This window comes from Manis javanica, chromosome 9 (assembly GCF_040802235.1).
Source record: "Manis javanica isolate MJ-LG chromosome 9, MJ_LKY, whole genome shotgun sequence".
Classification (NCBI taxonomy): domain Eukaryota; kingdom Metazoa; phylum Chordata; class Mammalia; order Pholidota; family Manidae; genus Manis; species Manis javanica.
In genome coordinates this window covers 9,864,136-9,887,112 of record NC_133164.1, presented here as the reverse complement: position 1 = coordinate 9,887,112, position 22,977 = coordinate 9,864,136, and the positions used below count along the sequence as shown (strand labels likewise).

Genomic DNA, 22,977 nt, shown 5'->3' with positions numbered 1-22,977 from the left:
GCTATATGCACTGGGATAGACAGAACGGAATATGCTTACTCTATTTTACCTAGAATTAGAAAGAACAGTATGGTGTTTGTAAAAAGTCACTTAAAAACGAGCCTGGGAAGGAATTTGATGTAGCTCAATGGGTGTTTATATCCTATCTATTATGCCATACATCTTATATTATGGGAGATGTTTGGTCAGGTAGCATTAGAGGAATTAGAAAAGAGGCTTCCATTGTTGACAGCACTACTTAAGCTTTGCCCGAGATTTGTGGGAGGAAACGAAGAGTCTTTACAATAATTGCTTGAAATGGCCTAATCACAGTGACCTATAGTAAGCTGCTGCTTGTGATAGATGGAGCGTTCCGCATATGAGCACTATTTTCTTCTCATAGGAGACTGTAATTCTGGGGAGAGGAAATCCTGGGACAAAATACCTCTAAAACCAAAATCAGTCAAAGGGAGAAATAAAGTTTAAATCCCGTTTATTGCTTAACAAACTGCAGGCTGAGGCCGGCTCTTTTCTGTTCATGCGGCAGCAAGCCCGCCTCTCAGGTTCAGGTAAGCCCTTAGTTGCCCATGTAATTACCCATTGGTATGGAGATGAACTTTGTCCACCCCTGAGGATTGCCTGTTGATATGCAGATGCGCTAAAGGCATACTTCTCTCCACCCCTGAGGATGCACTAAAGCCAGGCAAAGATACTCTGGAAATAGTACAGTTTTGCCCACAGAGATAAATATTATTTTTCCAGGTTGAAGCTCACTCATATTGTTTACTATGGCATTCAAGGTTCCTTTTAAGTTAGTTTTCCTTCTAATCCTTGTGGATAAAATTGTAATATTTCCAGAATATCTTGCCTGGGTTTAGTATGTCTGCATATCAATAGGTGTTCAGAGGTGGAAAGAAGTAAGGCTTTAGTGCATTTGCATTATTCTTCAGGGGCGGAGAGAAGTTCATTTCCATATCAATGGGTAATTACCTGGGCAAGAAGGGCATACACGTACCCGAGAGGTGAGGTGGGGGGGGCTGGTTTTGCTTCTGCTGGCACAGGAAAAAGAGAAGGCCCTGGACTGCAGTTTGTAAGCAATAAATGGATTTTAAACTTTATTTCTCCCTTTGACTGATTTTGGTTTTTAGAGGTATTTTGCCCTGGGATTTCCTTTCCCCGGACTTACATCTTTCAGTCATTCTCGTCCACTGTCCTCTCCCTTACATACCTCCTTATATACCTCACTTTCCAGCCATTCACAGATTTCTAAATAGGCTGGGGCTTTTCACAATTCTGTGATTTTGAGTGTGCTCTATCTCTGTTGGTGGTTCCCTTCTCACTTTCATCCACTGATTAGAAATCTAGTTTAACCTGTACACGCTCTTTATTACCATTAATTGCAATTGGTAAAGTCAGTCTTTTGCACTAGACTGAACTTCTGAAGGGGAAGGGACTGCGATTTGTCATTTTCTTCTGCCCTGCCATAAGTAGGGAAGGGAACTGTTCAGGGTTCATTTAATGGTAAACAGATATGTGGTGGGTGGAACATAGAGTAGCTGAATTAGACAAGAGTGGAAAGCAGAAATGTATTATATACTGGAATTAGGAACTACTGTAGATTTTTACCTCAAAAACAATGGTTTAACAATGAAGTTACTAAGTAAATTGTCATCCAAGTGAATCTGTAAGTTAACAAGCTTTTAGCACGTAACATTGTGCCGGGGGAGATTAGAGAAAACATCAAGACACAACCTCTATCTTGCAGAACCTATGACTGGTGGAGGAGAGTATACAAATTGTAACGGACATAATCTGTAAAGCAGTCAAAGTGACATTGCTGGACAGGATGTGATTAAATACCAATTTTTACTAAGTACTGTCAGAGTTCAGATTAAAGGAGACTCATCTGAAGCTGAAATACTTAGGAAGTATGAAGTGCTAGAAGTCAAACTTCGAGGATATCTTTAATAATAGGTAGTATCTAGAGGGAAATAGAAAATAGAGTTAAGTGTGGATTTATCTTTAAATACTTTAATCCCCGCCTGGCTAATGCTTTCTTTTTTAAAGGATTGTTCAGTATACAATTTCTTTCTTATAGAAGAGAACCACAATTGCAACAATAAAATTCCTAATAACATAGCTTGAAGTGGGTGGAGGGCAGTTGAAGAGGGGGTGTCCTGGTCTGAGGGAAGAAGAGTGACTTGAGGGTGGGAACAAGCAAGGCAAAGCTAACCACAAGGGGAGCTGTGCTTTGAACGTGGGAACGTTTAGGATCTCTGTGGGCATGGCTGCCTTTCTTCTTAGAGTGGATGTTATTAAAAAAAAATGACAATGTGTATGTATTTGAGTATTTTACATTTATTGATCTGTAAATCCCTTGGGTAGGTATCTTGTACTTTTCAGTGCACAGTATATCATTTTTTAACTTAATTGGAAAATATTTATTGACTTGATAAAGAGAAGTCTGAACTTTCTAAAAGATGACTTAATTGGTTTATTTCTTTGTAGATCTCTTTTAAAACAAAGTGCTTCTTGAAATATTGCTTCACAGCTGAAGACTATAACCTAGAACCACTCAGAAGTATTTTCCACGTTAGACATTTTTTTGGGGTGGGTCATAAATGCTTAGGTATATATATATGTGTGCTCCAGTTTTTATGCCTGCTTTGTAAAATAAATTTAAACTGATTGAGAATTCCTTAAACTGGAAAACTCTTAGGAAAACCCATTTCAAAAATACATGAATCCCTTTGTCATTTTAAAAGAATAGATTTAGAAGTAAACAAGTCACTCTTAACTGGTATTGAATGCTTAGCTTCTATTAAGTAAAAATAGATTTAGAACATTGTTGAGTGATTAGTCTTAAAATAGAGCATATATTCCTGAGTTTTGATAGATTTAGAACTTAGTGCACATGTCAGTTCTTTCAGGAATAAAGAAAGGTAAGATGGGTAAGGATCAAATGTGAGAGTGTTTGAATCTCAAGATTTTCTGGCTCATGTGTAGTGAAACTCTTTAGCCCTGGGCTTTAATTTGTGCCTGGTGCTGACCTGATGCTGTGCAGGGACATTCCCTGCATCCCCTCATTCAGTCCCTCTAATTATCCCCACTTCCTGGGGAGCTTGCTTAGAACTGGGCAGGAGTGCTTGTCATTAAAATATTGGGCTACCCTGGCTACATGTAACAGGGTAGTTTTGATTTATGTACAGATCAACTGCATAGGAGGCTAAAGTTTGTTTGCTGTGATTTTACCTTATCAAATTGGAAGGGAATATTATGAAAATTACCTGTTTAGGCAGTGGATTGGGCTTGTAATAAATGACATTGTAGTTAATATAGTTCTTGAGTTTATTTGTTGTAGTGTTATTTGGCATTCACAGAGACTTGATTATATAACTATGTGAAGCAATGAGATTAGCAGTTTCGTGTATTTTTGCTCCCTTTGCTGGGAGCATCTGTTAATGCTAAGATTTGTCTCTTCAGGTTCATGTGAAGATGGCGGATGAGGCTGTGTGTGTTGGCCCAGCTCCCACCAGTAAAAGCTACCTCAACATGGATGCCATCATGGAAGCCATTAAGAAAACCAGGGCCCAAGCTGTGAGTCTGAATCAATCTATCTACTGCAGCTGTTTCATATGTAGTGAGCAGAAAGCTAGAGTTGTGTTTAAAAAAAGATAAGAAAGAGTGATTGAAAATGCGGTTGCAGTTAGTTCATGTCACATGAGTTAAATGTGGCCGAATTCACTACTGGAAATCAAAGGCTTTGTAGCATCTGGCAGTGTTGGTTGCTGATCCTGCAGGTGGCTACTGGATTCAGCTTTCACACCAGGGAGCAGTTTCAGTTCATTTCCAAATTTGCAAGGAAAAAAAAAATCCCAATTAGTTTTGAGTATTAACCCTTTCATTGTAATAAGAGCCTTAAAAAAAAAAACTGTATTATAGGCAGGAGCCAAAAGACCCTGGTTTAAATTCTGTTTTAATTGTTTGAAAATTATGTACACCTAGTTTGACTTCTGAAAACAAAAACTGTGCAACTGGTAATTATTTTAGTTCGATAATTTAGTTTAATAATGCCACATAACTTACATGGAAAAATCAGTACTTCTAACCACCTCCAGTTCTGTTTGAATGGAGTGGAGTTTAAGGAGAAAACTGCTTTCTGACATTGGGAATAGTGTTTTGTTGTGTGTGTGTATGTATGTGTGTTATATCGAAGAACTAATTACATATAATGTTAAAAACTATGCTGAGCTGTCTCTAAAATTGGATGGAAGCAGCCAACAGCAGCAATTAGCCTGGAGTGCTTCAATTAGTGTTCGCATTTCTTTTGAAAGAAATGTTTTAGTAAGATGCATGTTTAAATAAAAAACTGAATTCATGAACCCATATTATAGATGTTTACAGTTTATTAGCAGAGTTAATGGAGGTAAAACTCTTTTTAACCTTTTAACTGTTGCTTGTCAGAATATAATCTTTAGTTGAATGTTCATATAAAATGAAATTGGTGCAGTAAAACTCTTTTCCTGTAATGCAGTAGTTTAAATTATTCTGTGCCATGTTCCTAAAGCTTAGTTCAGCATTTAAAAACCTTGGAAGTGTAGCAACTTCTAGATTATGAAATTCCCTCCTTCATAAATTTGACTTTTCTTATAGCAGAATTGTTTTCCTAGAAATATATTCAGTACTCTGATAATAGAGTGACTAAGCTTATGTTTGGCCAGGGTGGTAGAGTAAAAAATTGCTTGATTAGAATAGGGTGGTAGAATTTAGACTGTAGCAGTGTGGCTTCTGTGAGCAGATAGCATAAAGTTACTTGAATGGCTAAGCGGGGTGAGAGGGAAAGTAGAGTAGATATTAGAAGAAGAAAAACCCAGAGTACAAAGAAAACGTAAAACCAAACTTTGATTTTAGTTAGATTTGACAGAAATTGCTCATTTGGGTCATGGCTGAAAATATTCATGTTGTCAGGAATAAAATGCTAGTTGACTTAGTAGCTGGGGTTTTGGAAAGTAGGAGTTCTTGATACTATAAAGAAAGGAGGATTAAGAGTTTTTCATCCCATTTGCAACAAGGTTTCCTCTAACAATTCTTTGACCCACAAGCCATTAGAAAATTATCCAAACTTGTGGCCAAAGTTAGGGTAAGAAAAAGTAGGGAAAGTTTGAGTTGTGTTGAATAGCATAGGCAGATGCAGGCGGCCAGGAAGGCACGCCGGGTGATGGCCCTGATTGCGGTTTGGACAGGAGTGTGCTGCACGCACGGGAACACAAAATAGGCAGCTTCGTGGAATTTGGGTCTGTGTTCAGGAATATGAGTGGGAGCTAATCAGTATGTAAGAGAAGGCCCCTTATTCAGGGGCCCGCGAATAATGAACACATTAATGCACTCTCTAGTTTACTTATAAAAAAATGTTTTGTAATATGGTAAAATTTTAAGTGTTTTTTTTTTTTTTTGTTTTCATTTCTAAGGTACATCCAGGTTATGGATTCCTTTCAGAAAACAAAGAATTTGCCAGATGTTTGGTAAGTTTGTAATGAACTTTTTACTTATGTATCAAAACTATTAACTTATGTATCAAAAAATAAAGCAATGTAATGGTATTGTTTTTGTAAATGTCGGTAGTGCTGAATTACAGAATCTTAACTGACCCAACAAATTCTTTGAAAATAGTTTGTGATGAGTGAAGTTTTTATTTTGTAACCCAACTTCTGGTTTGAAGAGTAAAATTGGAAAAGTTATAAAAGCATCACTACTTAATGTAAAAATTAAGCTTTACGCCTAACGAGTGACACCTAGTTTATTATATATTTCATGGACTTTTACTTTTAAAATTAAAAACTTCAGATATTTAAATATGTCAGGGAATCCAGTGATTTATTATTTATTATAAATATGAGCATGGAAATCTGAAGCCAGAAGTAAGATTCTATTTTTTTTCCTTTTATTGTATATTTTGGCCTTTAAGACCAATTCTTACTGCCTTCTCTATTTTGGGAAAAGATTTCTTTATGATCTGAGTCTCCTTCTGATATCACCATCTTGATTAGCAGGTTTAGTAGCAAGCCTGTATTTGTTATTAAACTGAGTTTGCAGGTATATTTATAACTATATTCAAGATGGTTCTGAACCTTAGTTTTCAGGTACTAAAATGATTTTGAATAATACTTCAAAAAGCTTATTAGATACAAGTATCCCAGGTATTAAATTATCTTAATTTATTATACTAATAGGCTATATTTTGCTTCTATTTTGTTCTTTCATGGATTCATATTTATTTATGAATATAATCACCATTTTGTAGATAAAATTTCCACTTAAAATTCATCCACTTAATTTGGACAATTCTTAAAATCATAGAGTTCTAGCTTAGAATTACCTATGTTAATCAATTTACTTTATAGATTAAAGGCCTAAAGATTAAGGCCTAAAGAATTTGTGACTTCAGGTCACACAAATGGCTAATAGAAACAAGTATCTGAAGAGGGCAAAATTAGGTGGAAGTACCAAAGGTTCAGATTTACTAAGATTAGTCACATTTTCCTGTTTATACTCCTTTTTATTATCTTCTTGTTTGAAATTTTGTCTGAGGTTCTGTCATTATATAAGAAAGTAATTTGAGTACAAAACGTTTCAATGTACTTGTACAATATAATGTATTAGATTTAAGTTTGTATAGATGAGAAGTCTATAAACTGTGGTTTACTGGCTAAATGCAGCTTACTGCCTGTTTCTGGAAATTAAGTTTTCTTGGCACACAGCCACGCTCATTCATTGATTTGTTGTCTCTGGCTGCTTTAGCTATAGCTATACCAGAGAGCAAATGGCCTGCAAAGCCTAAAATATTTACTCCATGGCCCTTGGTAAAAAGTTTGCCAACTCATCTTACTACATTGATGGATAGTGACTGCAATGGGGTGTGGGGGGGACTGGATAATATGGGTGAATGTAGTAATCACATTGTTTTCTTTTTTCTTTTTAAGTTTTTTATTAAGGTATTATTGATATACACTCCTGTGAAGGTTTCACATGAAAAAACAATGTGGTTACTACATTCACCCATATTATCAAGTCCCCCTCATACCCCATTGCAGGCACTGTCCATCAGTGTAGTAAGATGCCACAGATCCACTATGTGCCTTCTCTATGCTACACTGTTTTCCCCAAGATCCCCCACACCATGTGTACTAAACATAATACTCCTCAATCCCCTTCTCCCTCCCTCCCCAGCCGCCCTCCCACACCCCTCTCCTTTGGTAACCACTGGTTCTTTCTTGGAGTCTTTGAGTCTGCTGCCATTTTGTTCCTTCAGTTTTGCTTCGTTATACTCCACGAATGAGGGAAATCATTTGGCACTTGTCTTTCTCCACCTGGCTTATTTCACAGAGCATAATGTCCTCCAGCTCCATCCATGTTGTTGCAAATGGTAGGATTTCTTTCTTTCTTATGGCTGAATAGTATTCCATTGTATATGTGCCGTATCTTCTTTATCCATTCATCTACTGATGGACATTTTGGTTGCTTCCATATCTGGGCTATTGTAAAAACTGCTTCAATAAATAGAGGGGTGCATATGTCTTTTTGAATCTGAGAAGTTATATTCTTTGGGTAAATTCCAAGGAGTGGGATTCCCAGGTCAAATGGTATTTCTATTTTTAGTTTTTTGAGGAACCTCCATATTGCTTTCCACAATGATTGATCTAGCTTACATTCCCACCAGCAGTGTAGGAGGGTTCCCATTCTCCGCATCCTCGCCAGCATTTGTTGTTTTTAGTCTTTTTGATGCTGGCCATCCTAACTGATGTGAGGTGATATCTCACTGTGGTTTTAATTTGCATTTCCCTGATGATTAGTGATGTGGAGCATCTTTTCATGTGCCTGTTGGCCATCTGAATTTCTTCTTTGGAGAATTGTCTCTTCATTTCCTCTGCCCATTTTTTAATTGGATTATTTCTTTTTGGGTGTTGATGCGTGTGAGTTCTTTATATATTTTGGATGGTAACCCCTTGTCGGATATGTCATTTACAAATATGTTCTCCCATACTGTAGTATGCCTTTTCCTGTTGATGGTGTCCTTTGCCGTACAGGAACTTCTTAGTTTGATGAAGTCCCGTGTGTTCATTTTTGCTTCTGTATCCCTTGCTTGAGGAGATGCATTCAGGAAGAAGTTGCTCATGCTTATATTCAGGAGATTTTTGCCTGTGTTGTCTTCTAAGAGTTTTATGTTTTCATGACTTACATTCAGGTCTTTGATCCATTTTGAGTTTACTTTTGTGTTGTGTATAGGGTTAAACGATAATCCAGTTTCATTCTCTTGCATGTAGCTGTCCAGTTTTGCCAACACCAGCTGTTGAAGAGGCTGTCATTTCCCCATTATATGTCCATGGCTCTTTTATCATATATTAATTGACCATATATGATTGGGTTTGTATCTGGGCTCTCTAGTCTGTTCCATTGGTCTTTCATTGTTACTGTGCCAGTACCAAATTGTCTTGATTACTGTGGCTTTGTAGTAGAGCTTGAAATTGGGGAGCATAATCCCCCCAGCTTTATTCTTCCTTCTCAGGATTGCTTTGGTTATTCGAGGTCTTTTGTGGTTCCAGGTGAATTTTAGAATGATTTTCTCTAGTTCATTGAAGAAGGCTGTTGGTATTTTGAAAGGAATTGCATTGAATCTGTAGATTGCTCTAGGCAGGATGGCCATTTTGACAATATTAATTCTTCCTACCCATGAGCACGGGATGTGTTTCCATTTATTGGTATCTTCTTTAATTTCTCTCATGAGTGTCTTGTATTTTCAGAGTATAGGTCTTTCACTTCCTTGGTTAGGTTTATTCCTAGGTATTTTATTCTTTTTGATGCAACTGTGAATGGAATTGTTTTCCTGATTTCCCTCTCTGCTAGTTCATTGTTAGTGTGTAGGAATGCCACAGATTTCTGCATATTAATTTTGTATCCTGCAACTTTGCTGAATTCAGATATTAGGATATAGTAATTTTAGAGTGGATTCTTTAAGGTTTGTTATGTATAATATCATGTCATCGGCAAACAGGGACAGTTTAACTTCTTCCTTGCCAATTTGGATGCCTTTTATTTCTTTGTGTTGTTTGATTGCCGGTAACCACATTGTTTTTCATGTGAAACCTTCATAAGAGTATATCAATAATACCTTAATAAAAATAAAAGTTTGCCAACTCTTGGTGTAGCTGAGTATTTGAGTTCCAGAAAAGTTAATGATATGCCAGTATATGCATTCATCCATTTATTTGTCATTAAAAAAATGCTTATTTGCAAAACAGAAGGAACAAATTAGCAGTAGACTCATAGACACTGAGAAGTGACTGGTGGTTACCAAGGGGGAGGGGTTGGGGTAGGTGTGAGGGAGGGTAAAGGGATAAAGGGGCAGAATAATTCTCAATCACAATAAAAGTTGGTCATGAGGACAGTAGTACAGCATGGAGAATATAGTCAGTGATTCTATAATATCCTACTACTTCGATAGATAGTTACTACACTAGAGCAGGTGAGGATTTAATAATATGGGTAACTGTTGAACCACTATGTTGTATATTTGAAACCAATATAAGATTATATATCAACAATACTTTAATAAAAAAGAAAAAAGGAAAAAAATGATTATTTGGTATCTGTTCAAGCATTTGAGAAGGATAAAAAAATCAATCAGAGGTGGGGCCTGCTCATGAGGAGCTCATAGTCATGTTGTGGAAGATAAGTCAACTACACAAATGACTTCAGCTCAGGGAAGAAAATGTTTCAAAGTTCAGATATCTTGTAAGTGAAAATTAGAAAGATTATCTCCATCAGGGGTTTCATGTTAGAGAAGAGTATAGAATGTATGGCTAACTTCGTTTCTCACTAATTTTCTTTTCTAATCTTTTCTCCTCCCATTTTCCTTTACCAAAGCAGTGCCTGAAATACGCCAGGCTTAACCACTAGGCTTAACATGGCTGGTCTTTCCTGGTCCATCCTTTTCATCACTTTCCCGAGTGGGCACACTTCGTCTCTTGTCCCACATTTCTAAGTCCTTTCAATCCTCACATGTTACTTCTACCAGGATAGTTTTTCATATCCTTCTGGTGAGAAGTAATGTCTTTCCTCTGTCTTCTAGAGACTTAAAATTTTTTTTTATATTTCTTATTTGGCATTCTAATTTCCATATTATGTTAAAATTGTATTTTAATTTACAATTAAAACTATTTTAATCTCTTTTGAGACAAGAGACTTGATCTTATCAGAGTTTGTTTCCCTTTTGCTTTCTATCCTAATGATTTCTACATGAATGCTATGAAAGCATTAATCATTAGATTAAGAATTATGGAAAAATAACCTTCCAGAAAATCCTGTCACAAAAAAGACTGTTTTGTAACTAGAAGGCAGTATTGCAGTATATTTTTGTTTACTATGAAAATATGCAACTAGGGATAATTCTTGTTTTTTTGTGCATAATGACAAGATTCTTATTTAGGATGTAATTTATTAGTATTAAAATCTTTTCCTGTTGGAGTGTGCTATTTGAAATGCTCCTTCTGGAATATCTGGTTATAGTTGGTAAGTTTCATAAAAATAACACAGTATTGAAATGAAATTGCTTACAGATTTTGTTATGTCATATAAACATTGTGTGATTGGTGAGCAGTCATTGAAATTTGATAGTTATTATCCCAAACTGAGTATACTTAGGAATTTGATTTTAGCGTAGTAGTGGGAGATTACCATGTTCGTGGCAACTTGGCAAGGAAGACTAGAAGAAGATGGAAAATAAATTTTTTTAAGTTTGATATTGTAGAGACTCCTTTATTGCAATACTATCTCTTGTGTTTGAGATTTAATCAAGTGGGGAGATTTTTTTTTCCATTAATTAATTTTTTAAAATTGCTGTTCAAAGACCATACTTATTTTGTTTACAGAAAAACTATTTGTGCTTTATCATCTGATACATTATTGTTTTTTGGTTAATAGCTGTGAATAAAATTGCTTGAATTTTTTCTGAATTTATGCTATTTTTTGCTTTACACAATGTACATTACAAGAGACTATTCTTTATGCTTAATTTACATGAAGTGGGATCAGATTACATAGAGTCCCTACTGCACATGATTTGAACAAAATCATATTTGTTTTTCTCAAATAATTCATGGAAAAAACAAAGCTACAAACAACCCTCATATGGAATAGCAATTTTCAGTAATTTTAATGTGCTGAGCAAACATTTTATTTCCAAATTGTCTTTCACTCTGTATTTTCCTCAGGTCTCTTTGTATTCTGAGAAGTAAAGGAACAGTGGTGGGAAGCTATGCGGACTATTAGTATTAAGAAAAGAAATACTGTCAAAGTTTATGAAAGAGCTTTGGAAAGTGAAATGACTTGCTCCTGGAAAAAGGGGATATTGGTTTAAAGATCACAATATTGTTTTATTTTCATATTATCTCATATTTTAATGTACCACAGAATTGTAAGGTACAGTAATGAGCTTTATAAGGAATTTAACTATTAGATTTATTTATTTGTGTTTCATAGTTTGGGTCTTATCCATGTATTTAAAAGATAAGCATGCATATGCTTATAGAGAGTTATATCGAGAATGTTCAGCATCGACGATATAGAAGAGAACTGTTGCAAGCGTTTGAGGTTTGATTATTCTTTTATCATCTTTCATTAGAAACTTTTTAGCAAGATAAGGGAGAAAAGTATTTCAAGAACAATAACGAAATTACTTTTTTATCCATTTGATTAACCCCAATTTTAAAATTAGCTGTAACACCCAGTGTAGGAAAAAATACGGGAAAATCATCCTGTTCTTGGGTTTGTGACTTACTTCATCCTTTTTTTTGGCCAGAAATTTGCTAGTGTCTATCAAAATTTAAAACATATTTATTCTTTGAACTCAACAATTCCACTCTTACGAATTTCACCTACGAAGGTATACTTTTAAAAATGTTCATTGTAAAGTTGTTTGTGATACCAAAATTTAGAAAAAGCTTGAAGGTTTCCATCTGTAAAATAAGAATAAAATATAGCGATGCAAGACGAGAAACAACACATATAAAGAACTTAACACGAAGCCTGGCATTGCCAGGCAAATCACCTCAACCATAGGTATTAATAATTACTACCTTAGTAGATGGGGAGATATTTCGAAGAGTTTTCGGGAAAATGAGGTAGTTCAAATCAGTGTTTTGGGGAAATAAATCTGATAGTTTTCATGTGTATTTTGTGAGTTTAGATTTTTTTTCCTGTTGAAATTAATAATATAATTATACTACTATGTATGTATATGCATGATACTGTGGTTTACAAAATACTTTGCCTTACATAATTTCCTTTAATTCATGTAACCATTAAAGCTGGATATTATTAACTGTCTAACAAAGAGAAAACTGAGACTTAGTTGTAATGACTTGCCAACAATCACCCTATGTTAGTAAGTAACAGAATAAGGACTTGACCTTTGTTGACTGACCTTAAGTACAGAGCAGTTTAAAAAAATATTGTAGTTGGCTTAGTTGGAAAGAGTGAGGGCCTTCTCATAGGAGCAGAACAGTGGAGTGTGTGTGTGTGTGTGTGTGTGTGTGTGTGTGTGTGTGTGTGTGTGTGTGTGTGTGTGTGTGTGTGTGTGTGTGTGTGTGTGTCTGCTAGAATTTTGCTATAGATTTGTTAATACAGGAACTCTTACTTGCTAAAATAGGATTTTATTTGTTTATTAGAGAAGAAAAGACATAGAACTTTTCATCCCTTCCTCAGGCTGTTAAAAATAGGGAACACCTCCACACATTTGCACCATTCTCATTTGATCTTCATGACAATCCATAATATATTTTTATTAATCATTTTTGGTTTTGTAGAAGAGAGATCTCAGAAATAAATAAATGCCTTGCCCAATGTCACACAGCTAGTAATTGAGAGTATAGTTTCTAACAAAAGTCTGACTGTAAATCCCGTGCTCCACAGTGTTCCAGATGCTTCTGAGATGAACTGGAACTAGACTGGGTTGTTAGTGTTTTGTTTTGTTTTGTTTTTTAGTTGATAGCTTTGGCTGGCATCGATTTTAGCTGTTGGTGGAGGCTGTTCTCTTTCTGCTCCATTTTCTTCCCATTGGTGTATCATTGTTAAGGTTTAAAAACAATTATTTCTTTTGTTTTTCTGATCTTGTTATCTTGGATGCCAGTGAAACTAATGGTCTTCGCTTGGATTTGCTGACTTTATAAGTAAAGAATTTGAGCTGGTAGAAGTATAGAATAGAGTCATTGATGCCTTTTACTTTGTGATACTCTTGTGTTGAATTACTCAAGTCTCCCCGGATTTAGAGGAGAAAGTTTGATGACTCTTTCCTTTTGACAACAATTTTATAATTTATTCCTAATTGTGACTCTTAAATACGTCATGTTCAAAAAATTTATGAAAAACTATGAATGAAACTTCATAAAACCATTGTCATAACAGAATATCCTTTGAAATGTTTGAGAAAATGTGTCTTGTCCTGCATGCTGGATTTGAGTTCAGGTTCTACAATATTTGTTGAAGGGTTTGAAGATGTTGAGTAGAAATACTGTTAAAGTGAATACCTGAAAAGGAGAAATCTTTCTTTATTTTTAGGAAGTTTTTAAAGGATGTAGATAAGGCAAATATATTTAGGGCTTTGGGGGGGTGATTGCAATAGACAGGTTAAGAAACTGGGGTTTGGTGAGGCTGGGATTTTCTTCCTTTTGCTTGAAGCTAAAGAGTTGAAGTTTTGTTCTTGAGCTTTCCTCTTCTGCTCTCTTCTTCCTGTCCCCTTGTTATTAGCACAGTCTGGAATCAGTTAAACTTGCTCTGCTACTTCGTGGCGACGTGGTCTTGGATCAGTTGCTTAATGTTTGACTCTAACCACTCTCAAGTGTCCTCTGCTTATTACCATTTGCACGCTATGTATTCCTGCATCTGCTTCTGTATATTGAAGTGCTCTTGTAGCCGGCATGTAGTTGGATCACTCTTTTTTTCATCCTTCTAATACTCTGTGCCTTTTAGTTGTAGTGTTCAGTCTATTTTTTTTCTTTTGTCTTAGCTTACTTTCTTTAATAACAGCTTTATTGAGAAATAACTCACATACACCCTTTTTACACTTTAACTCAGGGATATTTAATATGTTCACAGAGTTGTATAATCATCACCACTGTGCAATTTCAGTTCAATCTATTAACAGTTAATAAATTGTGAGTGGGACTGTATTTAAATCCACCCTTTTGTTTTCTGGTTGTCTATCTTATTTCCTTGTTTTCTTTTACTGTCTTCGGGTCATTTTAATTGTTCGAATTTCATTTGTTTATCTATTGAATCTGTCTATCACATGTTTAGTGGCTTTTCAAAGGATTACAATGTACATATTTAACTTTATATGGTCTACTTAGAGTTAATATCATGCATTTCAGGTGAAATGTGGAAGTTATGCAGTTGTGTAGCCACCCTCCCTCTCTTTCCTTTTCTATGTGATAGTTGTCATATGTATTTCATCTGCATATGTTATAAATTCTGTGGGAAAATGTCATAATTTTTGCTTTTTAAACAAATTTACCCTTTTCACTATTTTAAAGTGTACAATTCTGTGGCATTACATACACTTATAATGTGCAAATATCACTACTATTATCTCCAGAACTTTTTCATCATCCACAACTGAAACTCCTTACTCAGTAAAGAGTAACTCCCTGTCCCTGCCCCCTGCACCTTTTGGTAATGTTTGTTCTGCTGTGTCTCTGAATTTGCTTACTCTAGGTAACTCATGTAAGTGGAATCATACAGTATTCTGTCTGGTTTATTTTGCTTAGCATAATGTCCTCAAGGTTCATTCCTTGTAGCAGATGTAGAATTTCATTGCTTTTTAAGTCTGAATATTAGTCTATTGTGTGGGTACACCACATTTTGTGCCATCATCAATTGATTATACATAAGTAGAAGGCTGAAATCATGTTTTTCATTCTTTTGTGTCACTCAGGAAGCTTTCAGGACATGCTTATTAACTATTTGTTAGGTGGGAGAAGTTGCCAACTTAAGATTTAGAATTCTGGAAATAAATGTAGAAAGGACACTTTGAGAAGCCTCCCTGTATTTTTATGTTGTTACGCTGTTTTTAATTTGTAGTGATTTTGTGAACCCTTAAAATTTATTTTCATCCACTTATTTGAAAGTAACCCCTAAATTTGGAATTCAGTAGGAAAGATGTTTTAGTGAAGGCAATAGATTGAGGGTTTCACTGGATTAAATGAATAACATTAATTATGAATGTTACATGTAGTTAATGATTCTCATTGCACCAGGTACATTATAAAATTAAACTTTAAAGTGTATGATTTTTTAAATGGAAAAAGGGAGAAATAATGAGATGATTCTGGAGCTTTGTTTTTGGACTGGACCTTATCTAAAGATACTGTTGCAGAGTTTCTGAAGCACCATATTGGTGCACAGTATGTCATATGCTAATTGCTAGGCAGAGAGTATTCTTCTCTTGTGTGGGTTACTTCCCAGCATACTTATGGTATATTTTGTGTATCCTTGCATGTGTGCACATGTGTATATTTTCTAAACTTTTTATTCAGTCCTTCACATTCTAGTTGGTTGTTGAATACAGGTGTTAAGAGAAATAAACTCACTTGATAAAAATTGTTACCTTTCTTAACCATTATATTTTATTTATAAGGAAATGTTTTGATTAATAATGACAGCCCTTAGAGATGCTTGATTATAATGCCACAATTTATATAAAATATGTTGATTATATAGACAGAATTGATTATATATTTACATATTATATATAAAATGTTAGTATATTTCACTAGGGTATCATGCATTAGCTCAGTGTTTGATATTATTAATTGTACAATGGCATATTTAGAAGGCTCAAGTGATCACACTACTGATGAAATGCAAATTTAAAGTCAATTTTAAAATAATTTTTGAATCTGGGTGATGAATAATGGGGATTTATTATACCATTCTGGCTACTTTTGATTATGTTAGAAACTATTCATTAAAAAAAAATCTATAAAAGGGAATACATTAAGCCCAGAAGAGGTATATTCTGGGAGGTCAGATTTGCATAGAGTATGTAATGGGTTCAGCATTAAAACTTGATTATCTTGGAGAATATAATAAACCTGTGAGACATTAAAACTCTTCTTCACAGCTAGTATGAGGGGATTTCAGCCACTGTCTTTGAAATGTTCCCCTCTTACCAAAATGTCTGCTTTTACTCTCATCACTTAAATGTGGCATTTTCATGACCAGGAAATAGAACAGTGTTTTGTCTTTATCCATTAATATTAATAGAATAGACAAAGTATACAGTCTAAGAACATTAACTCTTTCCAGCTCATCTTGGTTTATGACATCTTGGCTCAAGCATGGCCATCATTAAAAGTTACTAAGAAGTACCCTTCCCATGTATACAAACTGGTTATTAGGCTAGAGGAAGCGATATAAAAGGAAACTCCTTCCTGGCGATGTCACTTACAAAAAAATATACACCTGCTCAAGGGGCTTAATCTAGACAGTAAGGAATAACTGGTGTGATGTTAAAGTATTTATGCTTTCTGTTCCATGATAATAAGCTATTTCTACTAAGATTATCCTATGACATAGAGCTGAATTTCTCAAAGAGCTTTTCCTTGCTCTATTTTTATGTGCTTGGATTAAAGTAGACAAAAAGTCTCACCGGGCCAGATTAATTGACAAAGAAATAATCACATTTTGATTCATTTTACATTTTGTTTATAATAGAAGAAGTCCTTACTTTGTCATATTACTGTATTAGATCGTTAATCCCCTGCCCTCACAGAATATCCATTAACACTTGGCACAGTTTGGAAGAATGATGCAGTACAGTAGGATGAGAAGCTTCCACGGTTGGTATATATATTTTTTAATTGCAAGGAACCAAACAGTTGAACTCTAGCAAAGGGAGAGAATCTATGTGGATTACTATCCAATAGGTTATAAAAATGGAAAAGAAATCATTGTATCATTTACATTAACATGTTTATGTCATGCCTTCTGGTAAGAGTGTGAGCACCAGACACTTTCCTAAACACTAGATAAATTCAGGGCAAATGACAAAAATCAGTTCTCATGGGTTTATTTTCTAGTATAAGAAGGTAGATGATAAACGAATGAACAAAGCTGGACCATGATGAGTGCTGTGGAGAAGACCCGAGTTGATAGCGCAGCACAGCATTGACTCCCAGGGGTCTTTGAGACCCTTTCAGAGACTTGAATAATAATTTTCCCCCTCTCATTCTCTTACGACTGTGCAGTAGAGTTTTTCAGCGGCTACATGAAGTATGTAATAACAGCTTGAATGCAGAACCAGATAGGAGAATCCAGCTGTCTTCTATTAAGCCAGATGTTAGAGATTTGCAAAAATGTACAACGGTTCCACTCTTACTAATTTATTTGTCATAAAACTGTTCATTCTGATTGTTAACTTTAAATGGAGGGTTTAACCAAGTTGTTCAAGGTCACATAGCTATTCGTCCCAGGGCAAAGATTGGAACATAGGCATTGCCTGTATTCCTAACTTGGGCTGTGCTACTTCTGAAGAAGAGATTGTACAACTTGTGGAGCAAAACAAAATAAAACCTTAAGTGTTTTCAACTCTTCTTCTTTTCACGCATCATTATTTTTTCCCTAGAAGACTATACTTTTATAATTTGTTATAATTTTATAATTGTAATTTGTTGAGTGTCTTTAGTTTGTAGAACATTTCCAGGCCTATATAAAGAGTTGTCTGAAAAGTTCAGCTTTTTCCCCTAACAGCTAGAAGTTGGAAAAGGAAGCAGGTGGAATAAGAAGAAAAGCATATAAAAGAAGAAAGAGAATGGTGGAAAGTACTAATTGCGGTTTGTGGTGGAGTCTGTAACGTGGTGGCTCTGGTTGAGTCAGTATGTGGCAGTTGTATCAGCAACCAAAAATAGGCATGCTGGAGGACTCACTTCTCAGATGCCTTGACTGGTATAGTTTTAGTGACTGGGGTGTAATGACGGTCTTAGTAGCAGTAACAGAATTTGGTAGAGGTTAAGAACAGCAATGGGGGTGGTGAACTACAGCTATTGAAAGGTACCAAATAAGGAGTAAGGGGAAATAGAAGATTAAACAGGTGTCTGAGGTGCTAAAAAGTAACCAGTAATGAAGAACATATCTTATAAAAGGTAGCACATGTTTTTATCCTCTGAGGACATTTCTTGGATAAGTATAAATTTTCTTCAAGGTAAAAGAATGTCAAAGCTCCCGGATTCCTGAGGCTTAGGCAGGTCTACTTCTGAACAGGAGAGAAGACATTGTTACATGGGTCTCTGATGGGGAATGATGAGGGCTTGGGTTCCTAGTGAGCTAATGATTCTGTCATTGGGGGATTGCCAAATAGTGTGAAAAACAGTTCCAAGTGTACTTTTCTTTCAATCTGTATATACTCGGTGGTATAATTCTCTCTATAGATGAAGAAACTGAGTCAAAATAAAATGGTTTTCCTAATCACATACTGGTGGGTGATCAGTTCTTTTGATTGAAGTCTGTTCTTTTTTCCAGGCCCTGAGGGTTCTAAAAAGCTAGAGTTTAACTGCATACCAGTATATGGAAAAGTTAAATTTAGCCAAAAAGCATAAAGAGAAAATAACCTGATTTTTAATGTGTTGTACAGTATTTGTTGTGGTTAGTTTCTTAGGGACTTTAAGAATATGGTATTCTTTTTAGGTCATAAGAGAAAGATAAAATTATATTCAAACATGTTAATGTAATGAGTGCTTACTTGTATTACAGCATTCTTTGGAGAAATAATTGTCGCACAATAATTAAAATAGTAAATTAACACATTAATGATACCTTTAATTCATTCTGTTGCCACATTTATAAATTTTCATTAAAAATTTTTAAAACTTAGGAATGTAATTTACTTTAAAAGTTAGTAACAGATAATAGACATCTGTTCATGTCATTTTAGATTTTTCCACTGTAAATTGCAGATTATGGTGAATAGACTAATATTTTGTGCCCCAGTAAGTGCTTATATAAACCAGATATTTTGTGATCTAAATCATTAGTTCATATGATTTAAAATTTTTTTCATGACAAGCTTCTAAACTTTCCAGTCTTGCCAAGTCCTGGTGAACTTTAGATCACTAAGTCTAAATTTGTTGACTGAATTAATGAATAAACAAATCGGGTAGTACCTTTTTTTTTTCTTTAAACAACCAGAGATCTTCTTTTCACTTTTAAGAAACTGTTTGAAATAATGGTAGCTTTTAAACACGTTTCACAAATCTTGACCAAATACTGTTTTGCACAATATTTTTAGTTGATGAAGTGTAAAAATGTCACATTTGTGTTAGCTTTTTGGTCTGTGAGGTATTAAAAGTGGTGACAGGGCTGCTGTGTTGCTGTTTTGCAGCCAGCTCTTCTAATTGATGTTGAACTGCGGCTAGCCGTGCACACAGGGTTCACTAAAAAGGTTGCGGTCATCTATGAGCCGTTTTCCTTTAACGTGCTCATTAGCGGTGGCAAATCCAGGTTTCAGCACATGTCAGTAATTTACATTTCATTGCTAAGTGGTTGCCCTTGTTCAAGAGTTGTTTCTAAGCCCGATAAATATATATTGGGAATAAACAGAGTAGAAGAATCGAAAACCAAATACCCTGCCAGGCCTTTCAGTTGGTTCTGAAGGTTCCAGTGCCTCTCTGATTAGCAGTACATGAAAAGGCAGGATGGAAATGCAAAGATGGGGCCTACAAAAGTCGTCATAGGTAGGATATCCCTGTAAATCCCCTTTGTGTGACCACCTTTCCTTTTCAACTTCCCCAAATTCTTCTTTCACAGCAGACTTTCTGTTAAAGTGAAAATACTCTGTTAGACCTCAGAAGCGATCTATAGAGGATCAGCCTGGCTTCTTTACTCCTTCCAACTATTAAGCCAAGTCTGGCTGTGATACAGTGAGTACCCAGAAGCAAAGGGCTCAATCAGCTTCACAGCTCCTAGGGACCCCATTATGGTGATTGGAATCTCTGTGGTGATTCCTTCTGGGATTCGTTTTCCCCTCTTTGCCTGATTGGTACCAGCTTGTTCTGGCTTTTGAAAGCTTGTGTTGATCATTAAAGGATGATATGTGGAGCTGTGGTCAGTGTTCCTGGACATAGGGACAGGGCGTGTTACTGTTGTCTTTGAAATTAGAGTGTTTGGGAAAACCCAGAAGTTTTCTTTTTGTAGAAAAACTTGATATATTATTAGAACTCAGGGTTTTATTATAAGTTACTACATGCATAGAGTGAGTAGCACTAGGAAATACTAGCCTAGCTATCTTTAGAAGATTAAAAATGTCGTAATTATTTCTGCATTTTAAGTTTATGTTCATATGTATTTTGGGTTGCAAAAAAGTAGGTGTCAGTGTTGCCAGTTGTATGTTTTTGTATGATCATTTGCTGTCTGTTTACCTAATTTATTTTTGTGGTGCTTTTCAAAGCATTGAATTTAAGTTTTGTTTAGGATTCATGGTTAGACTCAAAAGTGAGTGAACTTACGACTGACAATACAGTATTGAAAGACATTGAAAAAATCAGTACTCAAGTCAGACTGTGATTATTTTATGGTAAATTCAGTTGGATGTGATTTAGCTCTTGGGTCATTTAAACATGAAAGCGTGTTACAGTTTATTAAGTCTTTATATTAGGTTTTTTTTTATTAGCTGGAGTTTCATAGAGGAGCAAACATAATTTTTGGAAAATTTTTATGTGTATGAAGATAAAGATGTTAATCTTGAGAATATTAATAATATTCTGATCGGTATTTGTAGCCTTTGCAAAAATGTAACAATAAATTTACCTTCTGGGTGACTACTTGAAACTATTCTTTTTGGATGCTTGCCAGATAAAAGCCCCATGGGATTAAGTTCTGGAAAATCACTTGCAAATTTGTGGGGGATATCAGTGACTTTGAATATTTAACTGTCTAAACTGTCATCTCCATGTGCTCAGTCTAGGTATTGGGTAAAAAAATTAGAAGTTTGTCAGCCAGTTAGAATTGAAGGTGACATCTGCTTTTAATTGGTGTTTTATTTTCTTCAAAGTCAGTAAAAATTCAGTAAGACGTGAATTATCAGATTTTGCAATGCTAAGCAACTTGCCAAGTGACAGTAAGCACTACCTTGAGCACTTGTACAGATGGGAAGTGTTAAAATGTTGATTAATCGTCCCAGTTCTGATGGTGGTTTTAGAAGGCTAAAGCTTCCATAACCATTGCTAGCTTTCTACTGTCAGAATAGTATTCATTTATTAATTTTGTAGGCTTTTTTCAGTTACTGGCAAATTGCCTCTTGTATAATGAATGTTTAACTAGTTTTAGTGGTAGTCTGGTAGGATTAGGGTCAGATAAGGCAACGAAGTATTTTTCTGTGTCTTAAATCTACTATTTATTTAGTAAATACCTTAGTTAAGAAAAAGTGAAGAAAATCTACACGTGAACTTCAAGATGGTATTCTTTTACAATATTCATGTGTTGAGAAGGGAGTATCTATTTGAATCTTGGCAAAGGCAGCCTTGTAGGGCCCCCTGTTGAAAAAGAAAATTGGTTATTTCTGTTTTTACCATTTCCAAACCATTTTAAGATACAAAATGTAAGGATAAAGAGATCAGTTCAAGAAGAGCATGTAAAAATAAATCAAGACGTTGGACATTCTCAGAACTCAGAAAGACCAAAGAAAATATTTCCATCATACTGATTACATTTTGATTTAGTTACTGAAATTTTGAGCATAGTACTAAATAATCTCTTTATATAAAGTGTCTTTACAAACTCGTGAAGTTTCTTTTACTTATTTTTTGCTAATCGCTAACGTAAAAGAAAAGTTTCTTTTTTTTACTACTTGAATAGATCTGTATATTAGAGGTAGAATTCTGTTTTAGAAGTGGTTAGGATTTGTAGGAACATTTCTCAGATTAGTTTCTTAATATTACCAGGCTTCAGTTTAATTCAGGTTTTTTTTTTCCACTTATGAATAGCTGATAAGTATTTTCTGTAGTAATGTATTTTTGCTGCCAGAAAACCATTCAGTTATTTAATTTGATTCAGAATAGCTGTGCTATTCAGTGACTGGCTGTGTTGATTTTATTTCAACTTAAAAAGTAGAAAAGATGCTTATATAAATTAATAGTTTTATATACAGTTGATAAGCAACATTTTAAGCTTGAGAGCCAAGTTTTGCACTTCTTACACATTCTTAGAAAATAGTTGAGAAATAGAAAATTTAGATTTAGCTAAACTAAACAAAACTTTATAGTCTTTCTGATACTGGATAACCTAAGGATTCATGGCCCCTGTGCATTTTTCAAATTATTTGCTTCCCAATACATAAGGCTTTAATTTACCTCCCACTGACAAACCCCAAATGGGCTTTTAAGAATTTTGAAAGTGGGCTGCTATAGGTGTGTTTCAGCACTGGCTTTGATTGCTGACAGACTTTCCTAGGACACCCCAAATTTAGAAGGATGGGAGGTTCAGGCAGCATCTCCTGGGCTATGGTGTTGTTTTTTATTTTTTCAAATACAGAATGACTGTTTTCTACAATGTTTTTCTTTTTTTGAATTCTGTTTTAATACCTATTTACTAAAACATTTTAGATATAAGATTTAACTATATTTTTTCACTATTCACTTAAAATTTTGTTTACATGCTTTTATATTATATGAATATTATATAATAATAATGTTAAATATTTGTACCTTGAAGTACCGTAAAGAAATAATTATTGCTTCTGTAAATGACTTTCATATTATTAATAAGTATAATTTATATACCAATGAGAAATATTGATGAATAATATCTTAAGGATGCATTGTCTTAGAGATGCTCAAAGTGACTTTTTTTTTTTGGTATCATTAATCTACAATTACATGAGGAACATTATGTTTACTAGACTCCCCCCCATCACCAAGTCCCCCCCACATACCTCCATTATAATCTCTGTCCATC

General features: G+C 34.9%; 1 protein-coding gene across 7 annotated transcripts in view; it reads left to right on the top strand.

Annotated features, from left to right (window-relative positions):
• The window catches only part of PCCA (propionyl-CoA carboxylase subunit alpha), a 357,794-nt gene that overhangs the window by 53,044 nt on the left and 281,773 nt on the right, over nucleotides 1–22,977 (top strand). For all 7 annotated transcript variants that reach the window (XM_073212398.1, XM_073212399.1, XM_037024801.2 and 4 more), the window contains 2 exons: nucleotides 3,463–3,576; nucleotides 5,448–5,501. In XM_073212398.1, the coding sequence (XP_073068499.1) occupies nucleotides 3,463–3,576; nucleotides 5,448–5,501 (168 nt within the window). The remainder of the gene's footprint in view (nucleotides 1–3,462; nucleotides 3,577–5,447; nucleotides 5,502–22,977) is intronic.